A 22,876-nucleotide genomic window follows, 5' to 3' on the forward strand; every position below is an offset into this window, starting at 1 on the left:
CCGGCCCACAAAGCAGCCCTGGCACACAACACTGGTGTTACATAGAACATTTGAATACCAGGGGATTAGCTAGATTTTAGTTTCCAGGATGCTGTATGAATCTAGCAGCCAGAGAAAAAAAGACAGGAAAGAGACGATAGACGAGTGTGAGAAGAATGCTTGTGGATCATAAAAATGTGACTCGGGGCAGTGATGATTTCATCTGAAAAGCATCCAGATCAGGACATTTAAAAAAAAATTATTGTGTAAATGGGTGGAGAGGTAGAAAAAGAAAAGTGAGTCATTTTTAACAACAAACTGTTAGCAGGGGCATCTTTGACAGATAACACTTTGTTATTTAACCTCACTGTTCTGTTTTTGCTGTCATAAAGCTTCCTCTATATGACCTGACAGCTGTATGGAGAAACACATAAAAACAACTGATGTTGTTAACTGTTTGATGCAACACAAGAGCTGTTAAATGTGTGTCTGTTTGAGTGTGTGCCTGTGTGTATGCGAGGACTATCAGCCCACATGTGTGCACATGGCTGTGTGTGAGTGTGCCAGCTTAAGAAAATAAACACGAGGTCTCAACTGGAGGAAAAGCTTTTAGGTCAATAAACATTTTAATCGAAATCATTAAAAATAGGCGAAAACGTGAAAGCACGGTTTGTTTCGTAAGAAAGGGAAAAGGAGTGAAATGATAGACAGAAGGGGGGGGGGGGCACTGTGTGTTTATGGAGAGTGTAGCCAGCAGCACAGATTGACAGGAAATGGTGTCTTTTTTGCCTGCTGGGCTGTACCACTTGTACTGGCTTGACAGGGGGGAGATGAATGTAAGGGGCACACAGACTAAAGCCATTCTATTATCATATATCTCCCATTGTATCTGGCTGTTTGCTTTAGCCGAGCCAGAGTCTATCTGTCTGCTGAGCAACAGTTAGGACTAGTGACAGGCTGTTTCATTGACTGCAGACCGCCTATTGATTTCCTTTGATTTACCATCAGTGTGACGGAGCTGCTGTGTTTTAAATGGAATTGTTTTTAGCAATGCACAGCACATCCTGTGCTAAAGAAGACTAAATGTGGAAGCCAGAAGTTTATGGTCTGAGTCTCAGTGATACAGTCTAGTGATCATTCATCAAGTGGCTTTTTGATACATTCAAATTTATGCTTGCACAACTTGATCACAAATGCATCCTTGAATTTCTGTGTATGCCTTTGCAAAGGTTGCTCAGAAATAAATCACAAACAAGGTCAAGTGAACTTGTGAGAAGTGTGTCCAACACATGGTGTGTTTGTATATAGGGGGTATTTGTCTTTGTAAATGCACTGTGGGGATTGAGCAAGGCAGCCCTCATTCATCACTGTTAAAGCACTTCCAGAGGGAGAGACAGAAAGAACTGCCCATCCTCTGTTCGCTAAAACAGACAGAGAGGAGGGAGGGATTTACCCTGGCATCTGGTTTCTGGGTTCAACCACAGCATAATGTTCTTTCTCTCTCTGTCTCTGGCTCTCTTTCTCACACACACACATACACACCCAGCCAGTGGCTGGACTTTAATATGGTTATGATTAGAGACGGGGGCTCAGAGAAAGGAGGGGAGGGGTGCTCATATGTACTGCAGGGGAATTGGGGGAGGTGCGATATAAGGACAGACAGAGACAGGGACCAGATCTGAATGGGGCACAATTGGAGGGGGGCTGTGTTTGTTTGCGTTTGCGTTCGGGGCTGAAATATGAAACACAAAAGCAGCATGGACAAAAAAGCCAGAGAAGAACAGCAATAAAGTTTTGTCCTCTAACCAGATCAGTTCTTCCTCCAGTGCAGGCTCTGCTGGTCGGCCCCCTCTTTTCCCTCTCCCTCCCTTCTCCCCCCACCTCCTCCTGGTTTCCTCTCTCTATCCCTCCCTCTCTGGCATTCTCTCTCTCTCTCTCTCTCTCTCTATCTCTCTCTCTGTCTCCACCCCCTCTCACAGCGTCATGCCGAGGCAGTTGGTTTGCTCCGCCGTGTCTGGGGCTCAGCGAGAGCTGTGAGAGGCTGTTATTTAGGTCTGTTACAGCAGACAGGGAGCAGCTCACCCAAGGGCAGGGGGAGAGTAGAGAGTCAGAGTCACACTCAGCTCAGCCAGGCAGGAACCAGATCTGCATTCCAGCTGAGAGGGAAAGAGGGAAACTCCAGCATCGGCAGGAAAGGGCAGCAGAGAGAGTGACAGCAGGAGATAAGTGAAGGGAGGGAAGGGAAGGCAGCAGATCCTGCTTGCTGTTGCTGCTGTTTGTTGTTGTCACTGCTTCAGCGAGTGACGTGAGCAGTGGTAGCAGGGCAGGACGCAGGCAGGACTGAGGGCTCGTAGTGATTTTTTTCTGAGGGCGGAGGGGTGCCATGTTCGACTGTATGGAGGCGTTGGGAATGGGCCCCCGTCAGCTCTATGATGTCACCAGCCGCGGTGCATGTATGCTGCGGAAGGCAAGCCCCTTCTTTGCAGGGTTGGACCCCTTTGCTTGGACGGGCAGTGCCAGTGTTCAGTGTAAGTGGCATCCTGTTTGTATTTCTTGTATGACACAACCATCTCGCGCGCTCTCTCTCTCTCTCTCCCTCTCTCTCTCTCTCTCTCTCTCTCTCTCTCTCTCTCTCTCTCTCTCTCTCTCTCTCTCTCTCTCTCTCTCTCTCTCTCGTTACTGGCTTGTTTACCCCTCAGGGCTCGGCCAAGGGGGCTGCTGTCAGGGGCTACAGAGCAACACAGGAAAAGACTGGGACAGACAGTCTCCTCTCCTCTCTTCTCCTTCTCCTTCTTTCCTCTCCTCTCCTCTCCACTCCCCCCGTAGTCCACAGCCAGTCAGAGCCGTCTGAAAGAAACTCTCTGCTATGATATGACATGATATGCACTGTGTGTGCCTGTTTGTCCATGTTTGACTTGAGTTTGAGTCCATGGAGTCAAGTTTCAGCTACAATGTGAGCCACCTGAGGTTTGACCTTGCCAGGTGCTGTATACTACAAACAAAAGTATTCACAGATGAAAGAAAAAGGAAAAAGGGTTGGGGAGTGACAGGAAGAGAAAACGCCGATGCTTTGGATATACTCTGTTCTGTTTATTTTCCTTTCATGGTGTGGGTTTGACACTCGAAGTTTGGTTACTGATGTATTTCTCATGAAATCTTAATGAAAAATGTAGCCTGTTTGACATTACAGATGTTAAAGTTTAGTGTAGCCCACTGGAGTCCTAACAGGTTGGAGGTTTGTTTATGCTTCTGGATACTACATGGATAATGATATTCCTCTTGAGCCAAACAGCCATGAATTAATAAGTAGATGAATAATTTAATGGATAAATGGATGAATAAATTAGAAATGTGGAATGCATACACAGTCTTAAGAAAGCCGAGGGATATTCTGGCCAGCTTTCTTTTCGCCCCTTTTTCTCTGTCAGCTTCTCATTCAACAGGCTTGTCTCTGGACAGACAAAACTGGGGTCCATTTCCATACACTTCCAGGGGGCCACTACTGCTGTGAGAGAGCGTGTGAGAGTGGAAAAGGAGTGGGGGTGTGTATGCATGGTATGGTGGAAGAAGTGTGGAGGGAGCCAAGCCAGATATGGCAGTGGAAAAACAATCAAGAATAAAAGATGGCGCAGTGGGATAAAGGGTTCAACTGTGTTCTTGTTTTTTGGGAGCTTTTTGAAATTGGTTCTGAATTTTATTTTATTTTTTTCTGTTTGTTCATCCTCCTGCTTTTTGTCCCTTTTTACTGCCTCTTAAGGGGAGTCATCTGTCTTCATTAATCGTGAAGACACCAGCATTTCAGTGGCTGTCATGCACACTGGCTGAGCTTTAATGAAGACAGATGCCCTGTCAGTGGAGGCCGAGGCCAGGGGGGACTCCAGCCAGCCCAGCCTGCTCTGCTTAGCTAGGGGAGCCCCGATGATAACAAGATGAGATCTGTTTATTTAATCAATCAGGCCTCTATGGCCTCTCCTTTTAACCCATTCACACACATGCAAATGTTTAAAAATTAGGCCTCCCGATACCAGAAGTACATTTTTCTTTTGGGTCTTTGTTCCAGAAAATCAAAGAAATAAAAAGTCCTGAGAAGCTGCCCCGAGGGTAATGGAGCTGAGTCTAGCAGAGCGGAGCAGAGTGGAGGCTGGTGTGGTGTACTGTTTCAAGCCCTCTGTGCCCATTAACCTTTGTAAACAAGGCTGCCCTATCCCCACACAAGGAGCCATAATGCCTCTCTTTACTGAAGCAGTTGCCCCTCATTGTCCTCATCAATGAGGCTGATGAATTGATGTTTGAGTCTGATATCTCATTAAGCCGGCCCAGCTGCACAACAGAGGGACCTGTCTGGCTCCTAATGCCACACTCACGCAAGCATGCACACTGTACACCAAAATAACCACTGGGTTTGTGGAGAGCGTCACCTGGCCCTGGTATGATACTCAACAATTAATTACTGTGGTTAAAACTGTGTTGTTGTTTTTTTTTTTTTTTCCTTTCATAGACAGAATTTAGCAGTGGGCGAATGTAGGCTTCCATGTGTATTTTATAAAAACGTGGATGCAAGAAATCTGTAAGTATTTCTTTGATAACCTGGGAAATGTAATAAAAAATGTGTTTGCCCCCTTAATCTCCAACGAAATGAGTATATGCTATTGTCTTTGCAATAAATCTCCTGCAGTGATAAGTGTCCCCGTTGTTGGCCGTTAGCCAGGGACAATCAGAGGACTAAAAAGTGTGTGGTCAGTTTTCCTGTTTTTTTGTTCACCAGCGTGAGACCTCAATGTCAGGGGTTAGTCAGAGGCTACGGCCTGGCCAATGTCAGATCTACACCATGTGTGGCAGCCTTGTCAGCTGGCTGAAAAGGAGACCCTTTCAGCCAGCTTGGCTTGTGTAATGCTCTTAAGTGCCTTATGCCACGGAGCCGGTACTACATCTGAGCTGCCCTGGACGTATGGATAATGGACACTGATTTAGTCATACGTCAACGAGAACTGAATTAGTCAACTACCAGGGAAGCCATTTGAGAGAGCCTATGCAGACCCAATCCCCTCTCTGTCAATGTTCATTTGCTTAGAAGAATGAGGCAATTACACTTAGCAGTTCTCCAGGGTCAGAAGAAGGGGATGTGTGTTGTTCTCACCAAAACACACACGTAGCTCGATATTTTTGGACACTGTATGGATATTAATTGTGATGCTGGAAAGCGATACATACAAGAGACTGACGAGGCAGTAACAGATCACTTAGTAATCCATCACTATGTCTGCAATCACACATATACACACACATACATAGGCACACACGCCTCTTTGTTTTCCCTTAATGATGTGCTGTTCAAATGTGAATTGAGGAGCTAATTGAAATGAGGGTATATCTCGGCAGCAGTGGCGGAGAAATAAGAGAGTCCTGTAACCGCTGGCACATTCTGGCCCCGATCATTTTCTCCTTGATAGAAGTCTGCAGTTATTTCATTATAATTACAAAAGATTCAATTAAAAGATTAGAATGCCTGAGGGGGCAGGACTTGGAATAGATAGTGGTATCTTGGTTAGTGGGGTGGTGTGTGTGAGAGAGCGAGAGAGAGAGAGAGAATGAAGGAGACTTACAATACCATGGTAGCAGTTCTAATGAGGACTTGTTAGTGCTTGTCAGTGCTGTTATATATACATAGACCTTGTTGATCCTTTCAAGATAATGTCAAATGAATGTGCTGAAGTTAAAAGGCTTAAGTAGTCAGCTGGTCCAAGGTCACTGAGTCGTAATTGATACGACCAAGGGAAAAGCCTTCTCTTGTCTCTGAAAACAATTATGCCAATGCAGCTAAATGAGCTGTTTGAAGTAGAAAGTCAGTACAAAGTGAAATGTACAAAACACTGAAGCATGACATTAATCTTTTTTGTTCTGTAATTCCAGACTGTAATCAAAAAAGCACCTAATTTTAGAGTACAGTTAGTAGACAGAGAGCCCCTATTTTGCTGAGCTGCTCACTGGGAAAAGGAGCATAACTATGTGTGTGCGCAAGTGTAGGTTTTTGTATCTGCAGATGTGTGTGTGTATATATGCACAGGCATATATGTATATTTATATATATATATATATATGCCCTAATAATAACAATAATTTGAATAATTGAATCTGAAACTATAATATCAAAATAAATTGTTATATTAAAGTTAATTGTAACCATATAATAGTTTAATATTCACTGTATTGGATTACTTTACAACATGGGAAACATTTTTGTAGCTCGAAGCCATTTTCAGTATAAGAACTACTTGTGTTGCAGTATCACACCACCTTGCTAACAGATCTGTCTCAGCCCTGCAGTAAGAACTGAGCCCATTAATAAGCAGTTCCACCTATAAATAAACAGATTCAATCCCTGCACTTGCTTTAGGTTTTTACACAAGCCCCTTTTCATGTGTGGTTTTGCCTATGCATAAATAGAGGGTGTCAGCCATGTGCTTGTGTGTGTGGAGTCTGTATGTGAACTCCTATATGTCAATGTATGTAGTGTTTACGTGCCTGTTTGGCTAGTGATGGGCACCCAGGCTGCTGTGTCAAATCGAGACACAGACAATGTGCCAGGCTGGATTCCTCAAGCCTGTGTTGGAATCCCGCTCTGCTTTAATAGTAGTTTATAGCCCCTCAGCAGCGTCAGTCACACGACTGTAAGTGAAACTCATCAACCACCATGTGGAGGCTGAATCTTTCACCTCAGACTGGCTGTTTGTCTTTTCCCATCCATCTCGGTTGAGTTTTGTAGCAGCATTTCACAAGAGTGCTTTCTCTGAGGGATCCCGTTCGGCGGAAAAATATCGGAACACAACATGGCAGAACAGGCCGATATGAGGTAACTGGGCAAACAGTTTGTCCCTGTGTATCAGCTCTAGCTGAGTATAAAATGTGGACTTTCGTAAGTTCTTTTACAATAGTTTGCTGGTCACAGAGGTATTGCAGCTGCCCTCCCTAACACCCATGTCTGGCTGCTGCTATTGTAGCTGTTTACTGAGAACAGCTCTTTGCCTGCCAGACACATTTTCCCTTGTACAAAAGGCGTGGGCATTTGGCGAGCTATGTGTGTATGTGCATGTGTGTCTACCTTGGCATCTATGTGTGCGTGCTGTACTTGTGCATGCACCTGTGAGAGTTTATTTCGCAGGTGAGTATGCCATGTACTGTTGCACATGTGTGTTGTGTATAGTAATATATAGGAGTGTGCGTATGTCAGCTTGGAGCCATGTGTGAGCTGAGTGTGAGGAGAGCAGTTCTGTTACCACCGTGTTATTGACTGACGGCTTGGCTCAAGCGTTGCTAGGGGCTCACTGTTATGAGAAGCAGAGTGCTCGGACAGCCAAGCTGGGACTAGAAACCCAGACGAGTCCGGCTGTCCTCCCTCTGTGTATGTGTGAATGGGTTGTGTTTACACAGCCGACAGTGTTTGGCAGGGAGTGGTGGGTGGCTGGTGTAGTACAGCTATTATCTGGGCTCAGGGGTGGAGAGTGATGGAAGAGGAGTTGGCCGAGTGAGTGAGGGAGGGAGGGAGGGAGGGACGCGAGGCCTGCTGGCCTTTTTTTCACTTGGACATCAGTCAAATTCTGCCAATGTGCGTATTTGCAACTGCCATGACCACTTTTATGGAAATGGTGCATGAGTTCATTTGTATATACTTGCTTTCATTTGTTTGTGTGTATACATGTCCATTTCAGTGTGTGCGCGTCTATGTGTCTATAGTTTTGCCTGTGTGATCACTGACGGGGAACAGGTGTGTGTAAGCTGACATCCCTGTAATTGAGTGCCTTGCCGACACTTTGGGACTTTTTACTAGAAGGACATGAATGTCAGTGGGGAGCTTCGCAGATGCCTCTCTGTGCACGTGTGTGTCTGTTTGTGTGTGCATTTCTGTGTTTACTCACTATTTTTACACGCGCAAATGAAACCATGTTATTGGAGAAATCAGGTTAAGGCAGGAAACAGGGAAATCTGTTCACATCTTGAAAACTTTACATGCAGCTGGTCAGTAATCAGATTTCTCTGCAGTCTACTGTCATATTTTTTAACCTAGACAGAGACCACATGTGTCTGAATTTTACAAATAGTCTACTGTACAGCTGTGGAAACTTATTTATTTTAGTTTCTGTTTTAGTCAGATTTTGGATATATTTATTTTGGATACAAGGATGCGCAGTTACAGTAATGATCTTTCCTTTCACCCCACTGCGTTGCTTTCACAGTAATTCATTCCCCATCCTGACCTTCTGACATGCACGCATGTAAAATACCTGTTATAAACCTGGTTAAGTGCCAACATGGGTGTGGAATCAGGTTTCTCCCACTGAAACTTAGGTATCTAAATCTATTTTTTCATAATTTTTATTTTACAAGGAAATCAGGTTACTGCAGAAAACTGGCAATAACCAGGTTACCAAGATGGACATAAATACACTCACTGTTTCAATGGGCCCCTGCAGTAGATGTCTCAGTCTTAATCTGACAAAAAAAAAAGTGCATTCTCACTTACACACATGACACACACTCATGAACAGGTATGCATGGGCACAGAAAAAAAAAAGCATGTGCGTCAGTGACTAAAAACTCCAGAGAATATGTCCATGTCTTCACCGAAGCATGACCAGTAATTGAATGAGAGCTGGCTGTGGTCATCCTGTCAGTAAGCCTGGATTTATCAGCTCCTGCTCGATTGTTTGAGCACCTCACATTTGCCAGAAAACACTGAGAGAAACCCAGCCAGCCAGACAGACAGACAGCCAGTTAGACAGGAAGCGATCCAGCAAAGGAGTTAGGGGCTGCTTGGAATGATTTATGCCTTGTTCAGGAATGCTGAATGAGTTCAGGGTAAACTGCTGTTATAGGAACTGAATGAATGCACATGGATTAAGTTCTCAGTGACATATCTTATTCTCTGAAAGGTAATAGTCAAAATGGCAAAATGTGACATAATTGCCCCATATTAATTTTAAATGGAACTTCCAACACACTGAGAGGCAGAGAAGGAAATGAATCACTACAGGACCTGAAATCTGAATATCTTGTCAGTGCTCAGACAGCCTCCGCCCAGACACAGAGTTGGGCAACCTGTTGGCGGTTGGTTGCCAAGCAAAAGTGAAAAACTCTGATATGCATCATTGCTCCACTGAACCACTCAAAGCAGAAGTTTCTCAGAGGGACTTCTACATCTGATATGACTCTGAGTGTTTGTGCCAGTTTCAGGGGACTTTGTGCCAATGTTGCAGTGTTTCAAAAATCACCTCCTACGTTTGAACTGCCAATCACTCAGCAGTCCATTTGGGGCTGCTCTATCACTGCTGATCTATCTTGCTCTCAGTTTCTGTTGTGGCTTTTGTCTTTTTCAATGTGCTGCCTTTAAATTCCTTCCTAGTGAACAGACAGAGATAAAAATGTTGCTGCAAATGCAAATCTGATATTAAGATATGTGATACATGGCTGTCGCATGATTTTGTAAAACACTCACTGAGCTGCAGCAAAAGGAAAAAGGCAAGAGGAAACACTATGTGTTGTGTGCGCAGATGCTTGGGCATGGACATTAACATGTTGTGTGGGAATGAACTGTGTACTACTACTCGTGAGTGTGCTTGTTCCTTTCAGTGAGAGGTTTGCGTTTGCACGCTTTGGTCTGTGGTGCTCCCCCAATGAGCTGGAGTGAATACTACTGTTGTTGTTTACATTATCTTCCTTTCCCCTCACTTCCTCTGACAGAGCCAGGCTGCAGCCACGGCTGGGCTACTTCTACTTTTGTAGGTTTCTATTGTTGTGGGGAGGAAGCAATAGCAATTGAACGAGCGCTAGTGGCCTTGCCAGAGACAGACAGGTGAGAGCCAGGGCTACAGATGGTGAGAGGAAGTCTGGGAGGACGAGAAACAACCCGAGGATCAAAGACTCAGGGTTTCCCTGGATGACTCTCCTCTCCTCTCCTCTCTCCTCACCTCGCCTGCCTGCCTGTCTCCGCTGTCTGTCTGCTTCCTCGCCTGCCCGTGAGTTGTCCTGTCCTATTGACATGATCAATGGCCCAGGCCTGTGATTGCCAGGTTTGGGTTTACTCTCCAGTCAGCGGAGGAGAGCTGTGTTCCTCTCTGTCTTCTGGTGGGCAGATGAAGAGTCAGCTGGAGCTCACCGCAGGGATGAGTGTGCACAATTTTCTGCAGATCTGCACTTGACTGTCTGCTTTTTCCTGCATTAATCATAAAAGGCCACTGACTAAAATCCTTTAGTTGAAATTATGTTTCCTCTAATTTCCCCTCTCTTTTTAATACCTCCTCCCTCAGTTTTTGTACGAGAACGTTTAAAGGAAACTTTTCTTTTGGCTGGGTTCACGGGGGACAGGCAGCTTGGTGGGCAAGTTTGTCTGTTTGAAGCCAACTTGTGTGTTTCTTGACAAAGTTGTGTGGTGCAGGAAAAGGGGGGTGCTTGCTGCCAAATGTTGACTTGGCTGACTCCATCAAGAAAATATCAAAAGGCCCTTTATGAGGTGCTGTAAAGAAGAAAGGGTGTTTTGAGAGTACAACCAGACTGCAAGGGTAATTCCACTTTTTAAAATGTGCCCTGAGGATACAGGCTTACCCCACCTGCTGCCTTTCCTCCTCTGCTCTGCTTGTATGCTTTCTTTGGGGGAGCTATAGATAAAGAAGTGTGAAGTGTGTGTGTGTTGGCAGGAGTTTGTGTGCCATGTCACATTGTGTCACTCTCAAAAGTCCAGAATTTTGTCAGTAGCGCTCATAGCGGCTATGAAGACATGCCAAAATGTTCTACTCTACATATACGTCTGGTTTTATATCAAATGTGTGTATTGTATACATTCACACACGTGTTCGTCATCTTTCTCTGTGTTTCATGACTTTCTGCGGATTCTGACAGAAGAGTGCCAGTTCCTGGAGTGGTGTGTGTGTGTTAATGTCTGGTTTCTCACTCCTCTTGGCTAACTTGGTGCATTTTCACTGCTCAAACCTGAGCCATCTCCTGGTCGGCAGCCCAGTTTTATCATAGACCATGTTTCAAAAGACAACATATTAGGGCCTCTTTGCAGGCGTATGAGTGTGTGTGTGTGTGTGTGTGCGTGTGTGTGTGTGTGTGCGTGTGTGTGTGTGTGTGTGTGTGTGTGTGTGTGTGTGTGTGTGTGTGTGTGTGTGTGTGTGTGCGTGTGTGTGTGCGTGTGTGTGTGTGCGTGTCTGTTGGAGCCCAGGTAATGAGATTTCTGACAGCTGTTGAAAGGTGTTGCTACTGCTCAGCACCTTTAATGAAAGCATCCCCCCTCCTTGTCAGCACACATACACACACACACTCCTCCCTCTCTCCTCCCAGCTTTTGACTACCCCACCATATAAACCATTTCTTTCTCAGTTGTGCGGCAGGTTACATTGTGAGTGCTTATGTAAGACACACACACACAATGGAAACTTAATGGACCTCCCGCTTCAGAGCTTGCCGGTGACTCAACCGTGTACAGCAGAGCTCGAACAGAGCCACAGTATTATTCGACCTGCGGGAAATGAGAGCACGCGTAGAAAGGTGTAGCAGTGAGGGACACAGAGAAATGGCTACCAAAGCAGTGACGGGGATCCTCCGGAAAGACTGGTACTGAAAAGAGGAAGGAAACAAGCCTGTTGTTTGAGACCTTGTAGCCGAAGCCTCAGAGAGATGGCAGGAAGTCGTGGGCAGAGAAACAGAGAGAAGAAGAGTGAAACATACTGGCACCACTGACAAGGGTGTGGTACTTTCTTTTCCTCTTTTGTGAAGCCCAGTTCTTCATGGAAACCTTTCAGTGTGCTGATGGTCACTCAGTCAGCCCCCTGTGGCTCGGTAGCCTCTGCCATGGGGTTGAGGGCCAAGGGCACCCTCAGAGGCCCCACCTAGTGTGCCAGCAAGTCTTCCAGCCCACTGTTCACCATCCTCTCTCAATCTGCTTCCCTTCTGCCACTACTGTCTGCCCAGTACCCACCCCTCTTTTCACAGTGAGCCCTACTGTGTGCCCCTCTCTCACACACTGCTTCCAAGTCTCACACACTCTTTTACTGCTCAGTGCATTCAACAAGAACACGCAAGCTTTGCTGGCTGTTTAATGAAGGTAGAGATGGAGACAAAGGCCCCACATGCCCGTGCTTGCAGTTTAACATGAATACAAAAAAAAACCATGAACACAATGAGCGTGCATGCGCGCGCGCGCACACACACACACACACACACACACATACTGGAGAACATTTTAATGGGGAACACTAGAGCTCACTGTCGCACTGTTACGAACAGTCCTGCGTTTGCAAGTCAAATATGGCTGCCAGAGAGTGGGCAGCGCTGCTGGCTGGAGTCGCATGCATGCAAATGACATAAACACAGAAATGAACACCTGAAAATATGTCCGTGCCACTTGCTCATGTACTGTACTGTATCTCCACTGTCCTCAAAGAGAAACAGCTTGCGCATTCACTCTCACATGCCAAGACTAGACTTCTGGAACAGTGTCCCACTGAAGATTCAATCACAGCAACAAGTCACGTAGACAAAATCTGCAGGCCTATTGTGAAAGAATACTTGTTACCCTGCCAGAATGTCATATGGTGCTCAGTTAAAAGGAGTGTGTTGCAACACAAAACACGAGCCGCAAAGTCATGCCTTTGCTCACATACATTCGAAACACTCCCCTTTCCAGCTGAGTGAACAACAGGCAGCTTCAGTGTTACCAGAAAGTCCCTTGTTTTTTCTATATTATCTCTTCCTATTGTCTCTTTTTCTCTCCGGTTGGATCTGTTGAACCTAAAGGGACATCGATTGGCCCAGTTGACTTAACCTAGAATTTAATGTAATTGACCTAGATGAAGTCACCTTCAGTTAAACAGCTATTTCTGTCGTGTGCAGTTACATTTGACATCTAATGAGGTTGTGGAGAATGATGTACTGCACATCCAGCTCAGGCTGAAGCACTTCGGTGTAATGCAGGGGGGGGGCGGATTATTGTGTGTGTTCTCTAGTTTGTAACTAGTGAATAATATCCTCCTGTGTGCGTGTATGTGTAGTTTGTAGCCATTGAATGGTATCTGTGTGTGTATGAGACCAGGGGATTAGGTCTGGTCAGTGCAGCTGGACCACTTGTGCACAGAGAGCATTGAGAGAAGGGATTAGGGAGTAAACTGATACTTAGCAGGAAACGAACAGTGGCTACTGATAATTCAACTGTCCCTCCTTGCGTGTCTCTCTCATCCTCTTCTCCTCCCCCAACAACAGCAACCACCCACCTATCCCACTCCTCTCATCTCAACCGTCAGTCATCAGCTCACAGGCCTTGGCCGGCGGATTGTCATGCAAATGGCGCCCCAGGCCTCGGAGCACTGATAAGGAGGGCCTCTCATTTCACAGGGCTTTGTTTTCTAAACAGTGATGAGCTGAGTTGAGGAGACTGGGGAAAGGGGCTGCCTGAATGGGCCCTCTCACTGTGGCGCCCTGGGGTAAGTGGTGTGAGGGATTTGGATGGAGCGGGTTGAATGAGGCGAAGTCTTGGAGGCGGGTACAGGAGTCATGTTCTCTGGCAGGAACCAGGTTCAACGTGTTGACGGAGCCTGACGTATTTTCTCTCTCACTGTTGTCTGAGTTTTCTTCCGGATGGGCTTTCTCTTTTTGGCTCGCTTTCTTTCTCCATTTAGACAGTGTCAGTCAGTGTTCGTTACTTGACGCCACATATGGTTTGTCCTTTTCTAAAGGGTTGTCAGCGCTTGGTCTGGAGCCTCATTTGCTGCTGTTTTTATTGCATAAACACAGAGGTTCATGGCACGTTCAGAGGGTTTCTGCTCTCCCACTGACCCTGCTGCTTTGTTACATTCTGGCCAAGGAGATATGAGAACTGCTGTAGAAACATTCAGCAGGCGTAAACTTCAGGTTTTAGATTGATTTGCACATTTGGCTTTGAGATTGCTCTTAAAACTAATGGAAAACATCTTTGCCTCCAGCAAAGTAAGGCTTTCAAAGGAGGAATTTGAATGTGGATTCTGAATAGTCAAATATAAAAAAAATACATATGAAAAACAGATGTTTGAGCAGCAGGCAACAAATGAAAAATGTCTGACATATTTCTGTTACTATCATTAATGAGGTAGTAGCTGGCCAGTCACAGCAGCTGTAGCAGAAGTGGTAGTAATGGTCAGCTTGGTCTTGAACAAGACTTGCCCTCAGGAGCAACTGTGTCCTCTCCTCCCCCTTTCCCCCTCTGCCCCTTTCTCTGTTTTTTATTGAATTCCTCTTTTTATGCCCCCTTTTTTTTCTTCTTTTTGAAGTCCCCCTCTCTTGTAAAAAGCCAAGCTGGTGGTTTTTGCCTCAGTCCTGGGTGTGAGGGGGGTGGGGGTGGGGGGGGTAGGTTAAGTTTAAGCTAGCCCTCTGTGCTTTCCATTGAAGGTGCTGGGGGAGATGGGGGCAGTAAAAGTTAGAATTTTAGAGCCCCCCTGTTTTTTATTTTATGATTGGCTTTTTTTACGGGCTGGGAGCTACAGCTGGTGGTGTGAATAGCTGCCCAAGGTGACCGAGTCCCAATAAAGTGTAGGCCAGCCGGGCTGGGGCCTCCAGTCCAGCCATGGGACCGCCTTTATAGGCCACCTTACGAGCCTAGGCCTCTATTAAAACCTGGCAGGGCTGCACTGAGGAATTTAGGGCCAGGAAACAAGAGAAAAATAGGGTTTGTGTGTCAGGGGGTGGTGGGATGCAGAGTTGGGGGGTTGAAGTTTGAGGGTGACCAAGGGTGAAAGTTGAAAGAAGTGCTGTTGGGGGGGGGGGCAACATGTGTGTCTGTGAGCTTGTGCAGGCTAACATGTGTGACGAGGGTCTGGTCCTGTGTGTGTGCAGCAGCTTATGTTTCACGGGGGAAGTATGGAATCCATACGCTGCACACTTGAACTTCCAAAAGAGCTTGTATGGGTTCCACCTTGGAATATATTGAAGTTTAATGTACCATAGCAAGTATGTGACTTGAGGTAGTGCTGACGTCACAGTTGTGTTCCAGTTTGAAAAGTAGCTGGAGAGCTTTACACCAGCTTTGCACGCATGTGTGTTTGACGTGCGTCCACTCTGTGCAGCAAGATGTCATCATGAGCTATTGTCAGTCTGTGGAATGAGGAAGAGCCAGCTTTGACTCCTGGCTGCAACAGCTCACTCTGTTATGTGGCCTTATCAGAGAACATGTCAATCAGTGGTACTTTTGGTTACTGCTTTAAAAAGCAGTTTTGTCTCTGCTGTCAGACAGTCATGTTTCCCTCTCTCTGTGTTCACAAAAACCAATAATCTCCCAAGTATGCACCTGAGTGCTGTCCCTTAGGGTGGTAATTGGTGCCTCGAAATATTAACGATTGCCTGTAGTTCATAATCTGTTCCCCTTCCTAGCTCTTATCCTATCAATTTTGTCCCATAGAGAAACAAATGAAATGTTTACCAACTGAACATAACCATTATTCACCATCTCTTACATAACTTGCAAATCAAATGGAAAAGGAAGAGGAAATGCTGTCAGCTGTCATATCATGTTTGAATGCAGTCAAACACGCTCTACTATCCACACCTGCCACATGTACTGACATATGCACATGAGACATTTGCAGACTGAACAGTAGCCGTAGTACGATTTTTGAAAAATCATGTGCTCATGTGCTCTGCTGTCTTTTTCACAGCGGTGGAGACCCAGAGCACCAGCTCTGAGGAGATGGTACCCAGTTCTCCGTCTCCACCTCCCCCACCTCGTGTCTACAAGCCCTGCTTTGTGTGCCAGGACAAGTCCTCAGGGTACCACTACGGGGTCAGCTCCTGTGAGGGCTGCAAGGTGAGAAGAACCTGCCAGAGCCTTTTTGAGCTCCGCTTTGTCTGGGTCTATTACATACATTCATAAAAATACTGGGCTGCAAGAATTAGTTAGCTGCCTTTGCATCATGATAAGAAGGAGAGCCTTGACAAGTCAGTATTTTAGCTACTCCTTTAATATGGGTGAGATTATAGTGAGGTGAGTTAAAAATGTAATCACTAAGAAGAGATAGAAAGTAAAAAGGCAAAGACAGAGATGAAAGAAGGGCGAATATTAAAGAAAACAGTTAAATGGCACATCTTTGATTTGATGACTTGACTATAACACACAATCTCTCTCTGGCTCTTGCCCTCTCCCCTTTTGTCTCTTGTTTCCTGATGCTCCAGGGTTTCTTCCGCCGCAGTATCCAGAAGAACATGGTGTACACCTGCCACCGAGACAAGAACTGTCAGATTAACAAGGTCACACGCAACCGCTGCCAGTACTGCAGGCTGCAGAAGTGCTTTGAGGTCGGCATGTCCAAGGAAGGTGAGCCCTCCGGGCCTGGAGTCCCAAGAGTTAGAGAGACCCACTTCCAAAACATAGATATTCACTCACTTACACACACACACACAGAAATACACAAAAGGCTGCAGATTCTTCCTTCATAGATTTCAAACATGGATCAAGACACAGTATTTTTATGCCTATGTACCTTGGAGACTTTGGCAAACCGCTGATGTTTAGATTCTACTTGGCTCAGATTGGATTTTGGTTTTACCACCAAATAATAATCTGACCCGACTGAAACAGTATGAACCTATTGATCCTTTAATGCTCAGTCAGAGATTCTGGGAACCTATGCAGCAAAGAGACAGAAGCAGATGATGAGCCTACCAGGGGTGGTGATTCGGGCGAGGCTGGGCAGTGTACCGATCATATGACTAATCATTTTACGAAATGATTCTGACTTTCTGTTTCACCGCAAAACCTCATGCCTCTGGCCAGCAAACACAAAGCTTTCATTCATTACGACAACAGAGCAGAAGACATGATTTTGAGTTTTGGCAAAGATAATGGCGTCAGGATTCACTCTGTTTGCCAAATCAAAGACCCAGTTTTGCGCCCTCTTTATTTTGACGTTGTGTGTGGACGGGTGTGTCTAAGTGGCAGTTTCTTGCCCTTCACAGAGCCCGTGGGACATGTATGTGGGTGTAATGTTTGTGTGGGATGTGTGTTAAGACCGGGATCACATTGTGCCTCTGCTATTACTGGATATCCTGAGAGGAAGGAAAGTATGGGAGGAGGGGGGAGAGGAGGCAGAGAGGGAGAGAGTGGAAGACTGGCTTGTGTGCACTGGTCAAGTGGATAGAGAGATGGACAAGGAAGAGAGCGGGTGATAAGAAGGAGATAGCCAGTGTCCGTGCTGTGCTAAAGGAAATATGTTAATACTGTTAAGAGCAACCTTAGTTGCCTCTGAGTTCTGGTTTCCACTAGCGAGCATGATGTCCTTGGCAGTGATGAAAGACACTGAGCATGAGTGCTGTGGATGTTTTCACATGTCATCACAGTTCAAGAAGAGGAACATTCTGTAGCTGATCTCTGAAATTTCAGAAGAAAAGATTTTGTATGAAATAGTGGTGAATCTCTTTTAACAGCTTTGTTTTCTTGTTTTTCTACACGCAGCGGTGCGTAACGACAGAAACAAGAAGAAGAAGGATGTGAAGGAGGAGGTAGTGCTTCCTGAGAGCTATGAGCTAAGTGGAGAGCTAGAGGAGTTGGTCAATAAAGTCAGCAAAGCTCACCAAGAAACCTTCCCATCACTTTGCCAGTTGGGCAAATACACCACCGTAAGTCACACGCACACAACCCCTACACTGCTTGTCACTCGTACTGTGTGTGGAAACGTTTTCCAAACTATGCCGTCACTGAGGACTCCTAAATTGCATGAAAAGACGTAAATTCACCGTAGCTTTCCCAACAGAGTGGTGGCTCAACTAATTCAGTTCCCCATTAAGCAATCTGTGTGTCCTCTGAATGATTGATGTAACATGTAAATGGATTTTTTTTTTTTTCTTACTTGATTGATGTAAAATGGAAATGTGTTGTGAGGCTCGGAAACGCTCGCCCTTGACGTAAACATGGTTGCACACCACCTCTGTCACAAAACCTTGAACAGTGGGTGTTTTCGTGTGTGTTCAGAACTCTAGCTCAGACCACCGCGTCCAGCTGGATCTGGGTCTATGGGACAAGTTCAGTGAGCTCTCCACCAAATGCATCATCAAGATTGTGGAATTCGCCAAGCGGCTGCCAGGTTTCACCACCCTCACCATCGCGGACCAGATCACTCTACTTAAGTCGGCCTGCCTGGACATACTGGTGAGGAACCCATTGTATTTGTTTTTCCCTTTTTTCCTTTTTCGCTCACTTTGATAAATACAGTAAATGACTGGAGAAAAAACAGTTCATTCTGAAATGAGTGAACACTGGTATCTAGTGGTGAAAAGTGGTATTGTAGGAAGGTGTGCGCAAATATTACTGAGTATGTTGGGTTTGAGAATATTTATACCTAGATAGCATGACACCTTAAGCTTATATTTATCTGTTTAGCTACTGCGGATATTTGGGTGCTGTCCAAAACCTTGTTATATCACCTGTACATCATATTTTGTTCACTGCTTACAAACTTTTCCAACTTCTTTCGCTCACAGATGCTGAGGATCTGTACACGCTATACCCCAGAACAGGACACTATGACCTTCTCAGATGGCCTGACTCTGAACCGGACTCAGATGCACAACGCCGGCTTCGGACCACTCACAGACCTGGTGTTTGCCTTCGCTGGCCAACTTCTACCCCTGGAGATGGACGACACAGAAACCGGGCTCCTCAGTGCCATCTGCCTCATCTGTGGAGGTACTGCAGTGTACAGATACATACTGATGAAGTGTCAGTCTTTTGATAGGATTAGCAATAGGAAGAAGAATACCTAAATATCTGTTTGATGTAAAATTGTATGTAAAATTATTTCAAACAAGAATAAAACTTTTCACAGTTCTTTACTTGTTTTAGTATAATGCACAATTTTGGTAGTTCATAGACGATATTATGTATATTCTGCTTCCTCATCAGATCGCATGGATCTAGAAGAACCCCAGAAAGTGGATAAGCTGCAGGAGCCTCTACTTGAGGCTCTGAAGATCTATGCACGCCGCCGCCGCCCCAACAAGCCCCACATGTTCCCCCGCATGCTGATGAAGATAACTGACCTCAGGGGCATTAGCACCAAGGGTCAGTATGAAGAGAGCGAGTCTAATAGAACAAAGTTTGATTTTGAAAAATTTTCAATGCTTTTATAACAGTTTTATCAGCAAACATATAGAATTACTCACTTAATGTCAAATAAGTCTTTTGTTGTTTCATTTGTGTTGTATGTGGCAGGGAAGCATTATTTTTAAAACATACATGACATACTAATTATCTACCATGTTTTTTGTTTGAAGGTGCGGAGAGAGCCATCACTCTGAAGATGGAGATCCCTGGGCCCATGCCTCCTTTGATCAGGGAGATGCTTGAGAATCCAGAAGCTTTCGAAGACCAAACAGAGTGCAACGAGAGCCCGCCGCCTCCGCCACCGCCGCCACCTCCACCGCCAGCCCTGGTCCTGAAGCAGGAGGCTGAGGATGAGGACGACAGCTGGGCCACAGAGAACGGCAGCGAGCCGTCACCGGAGGAGGAGGACGAGGATGACGATGACGACGTGGGAGACGAAGAGCGAGACAGGGGCTCGGACAGTGATGGGGAGTCCTGGGGGGTTCTGGATGCCATAGATGGGTCGAGGAAAGGCCTTGTTGGAAGGGCGCAGTGAAAAGAGCATTTCATACATGCATACACTAATGCAGATCCAGGTTCATACACACACAAACACACACACACACACACACACACACACACACACACACACACAAACAGTATAGACATACAGTGCAACCTCACTCACTCTCCCACCTTGAGAAAATGCTGGCCTCTCCTTCCCCCCTTCTCTCTCTTTACTGCACATCATTGTGTTCTCCTCAGCGGAGCACAGCGCAGAGCCTTATGTGTACAGAGACTTCTAACTCAGGCCAAATGGTCCATGACAAGCGAACTACAGAAAAATAAAGTAAAGGAGAGATGACAGTAAATCATATGGACTCCTGGTATAGCCAAGAGGGCAGTTAATGTGACAAAAAGAACATAACCTCTTTGAGAAAACTAAATGTCTCTTTTTTTCCACTATTGCTGTTTATATCTAAATAGGGGAATGGCCAAACCAGACACCAGAACTGAGCAGCTGATTCCGATGGATTACAACAAGCACATTTCTCAAAAGAAAACAAGAGTACAGGGCAAAACCAAATGGAGTATGCTAATCTTTTGTTTTTTGTGGTTATGCTTTTGAATATTGTTTTCAGTTTTTCTTTTTTTCAATTTATGAATAAGTCCATACATATCTATATACCATTATATTTTTGTCTTTATTTGTTATTCTGGTTTTATATATGAATCCTTTAGACAAGTATTTTCTTTGAAGAGCTTTCCTGAGAAGATATTCAGAGGGAAAGAAGGGTAATCAGAACTGGCTGGGTCTTCCTTATCAGCTACATATGCTTGGCTGGGGCTTTTTTGGGCACTTTGGCTCAATGTGGATTTCAATGATAATCAACGCAGAGGACTATTGTTATGTTGCAGTGACTTAATCAGTTTCTGTTATCAGGGAATTGGCATTATTCTATTTTGCTCTCGTTGCAGCCAACATATGCTGTCAATGCGGAAAGTTAAGTATCTTTGTGCCAAAGTTAGGAAAAGTCACCTTTGGAGCATGAGTTTGACTACTGGCAGGGACTCCAGCCATGATCCAGCGATCCTCACAACAGAGCGCTCACTCACACATGCACTAATACAAACACACCCTTGATCTAATGCACAGCATATACACACAGAAGCATATAACGCACACATACACACTCCTTTCACTCTACCCTAAGCTGTAGCAGATGTGCCGACCTGGCATCGAGTGCCCGGACAGAGATTTACACTTGACTGTATATGTAGCACTTTTGTGATCCTCTATTCAAGTAAGGCACATCTCATCTGCTGAGAGTAGAGTTACCGTCTGTGAGCCTAGATCTCCGTTAGCATGTCCAAGATGAGGACAACATCAACATATTAAATACAATCAACCCTAGAGCACTCCCCGATGATGTCAGTAGCGAAGTACACATATGCACACTTTCAGCACGGACAAAAAACATCCACACATAGTAGCAACGTTATGCATCAACACAATGATCAAAGAAATATGCAAGTCAAAAGCAGGAATCCTTATGGAAGACATTTTGGAATCAGACTCAGGGCTTTTCAGTAAGGACCAAACCCTAGCTGCTTTCAGGCATGCTAGACACAGGCAATATTTATGTGTGTATTCTTGACTCTGTTTTGATCAGCTCAACCCCTCTGCATGTACATAGAAGGTGACAAATCTGAAAATACAGCATGGATGCCAGTCGGACTCTCCCAGAGGGGAGGGGCAAGTCATCATCATCATTATCATCATCATCATCGTTGTCATCGTTGTCATCATCGTCATTATCGTCATCACTGCCCCGCCTGTGCTTGTGCTGGCATCCGTGCAGCAAACTGCCTTCACATCCCAAAAGCCATCGTATCATCTTGTCTTCTCGTGTATATTCTCACTGCTCTTTAAAGGAGCTGTGGAGGATTATTTGTTCTCCTGTATCATTTCTTTATTGCCAAAATGTCTCAGTAGGCGATCAGCTGGGAGAGTTCAGCTGATATACAGTATAGAGGGTTTTTTTTTTTTCTTTTTCTTGGTCTTCCTTTGAAGCAATATGAACGTTCTCTCTGTAGCGGTGAGAGGTCCCATCTTCTGAATATGGGCAGGTCTCCTCATTTAGAGGTGTGTGTGTGTGTGTGTGCGTGCGTGCGTGCGTGCGTGTGTGAGAATGATGTAACATGTTTTCAGTCATTGGGTGAATGTCATCGGTTTGGTGCTATCACACAAAAACTCTTGTGTGATGACCTCATCCTTAATCTCTGCCAGGCTATCATGATGTTAGTGATGGTAATGCAGGCAGAATATTGAGATTATGTTGTTTGTTTTTGTTTTTCAACATGGCCAAGGTGTTGTCTACCCTCTGTTTATGTCAACTCTTGTCATACAAAGAAAAGCCATATAAACAGTAAGAGGCACAATAAACTACTTTTGTGAGATTACTGGATTTTTTTGTTCGATTTTTCTTCCTCGTGCAAAAATGACTGAAGTTTCACTCATATAGGCATAATATTTAGGAGTAAACACGGTTAATGAGTAGCTTTGAGTGAATATAACCATACATTACCAGGCTGCATCAGTAGAGGGAGCTCTTGCACCATGACTGCAGGGAATACTGCATGCATCAGTGTTCACCCTGCTTGGAGGATGGGAGCAGGGTCTGTTGGCTCAGGGAGAGCTGTGGGTGCAGAGGCTCATAAATCACAGCCGCCTGCTGAACAAGGACATCAGATAAAGGTCTGTTACTGGGATTTGTTCACTCTGCAGTTAGAGCAGTGCAGGTGGTAACGTAAAAAAAAATCATCACAGAGTTACTTCTTTCCTGCAGTTTTGTTTCACAGATAGAGCGGTCTAGCAGTTAAAAAGTAAATCTTTCTGTTATGATGCCTTTATTGAGTTTTAGAACAGTGGACAACATGTAATACAAAAAAAGAGTGAACCTGAGAAACACCACCGTGAACCACAACACAAAAATGAAAAAAAGAAAGTGCTGATCAAATAGAAATAATATATTTCAATTTTTAGATACATTAGATGAAACATATTAGATATTAATAGAGCTGAACTGATAAAGTCAATTAACTGATCAGTTGATTGGCAGAAATAATCAGCAACTATTTTGATAATTAATTCATTGGTTCAGTCAATTTTCAAGCAAAAATAGTGTCACATATCACTGTAAACTAAATATTTTTGGGTCATCATTTTTGGCTCTGTCAAGCTGTAATGGGCGTTTTTTTGTTTGTTTTGTTCTTTCCTTTACGTTTCACAGACTAAACGAA

General features: G+C 44.9%; 1 protein-coding gene across 3 annotated transcripts in view; it reads left to right on the forward strand.

Moving 5' to 3' along the window:
* Positions 1-22,024, forward strand: part of rarga (retinoic acid receptor gamma a) — a 44,135-nt gene extending 22,111 nt beyond the window's left edge. For 2 of the 3 annotated variants that reach the window (XM_040153080.1, XM_040153079.1), the window contains 7 exons: positions 15,654-15,802; positions 16,168-16,309; positions 17,447-17,610; positions 17,963-18,139; positions 18,472-18,676; positions 18,893-19,051; positions 19,264-22,024. In XM_040153080.1, coding sequence (XP_040009014.1) covers positions 15,654-15,802; positions 16,168-16,309; positions 17,447-17,610; positions 17,963-18,139; positions 18,472-18,676; positions 18,893-19,051; positions 19,264-19,628 — 1,361 coding nt within the window. In that variant the 3' untranslated portion in view covers positions 19,629-22,024. Of the gene's footprint in view, positions 1-2,009; positions 2,508-15,653; positions 15,803-16,167; positions 16,310-17,446; positions 17,611-17,962; positions 18,140-18,471; positions 18,677-18,892; positions 19,052-19,263 lie in introns of those variants that run through there. The other variant, XM_040153077.1, reaches the window with a different exon arrangement.
* Positions 22,025-22,876: the final 852 nt, after the last annotated feature.

This window comes from Xiphias gladius, chromosome 18 (assembly GCF_016859285.1).
Source record: "Xiphias gladius isolate SHS-SW01 ecotype Sanya breed wild chromosome 18, ASM1685928v1, whole genome shotgun sequence".
Taxonomy (NCBI): domain Eukaryota; kingdom Metazoa; phylum Chordata; class Actinopteri; order Istiophoriformes; family Xiphiidae; genus Xiphias; species Xiphias gladius.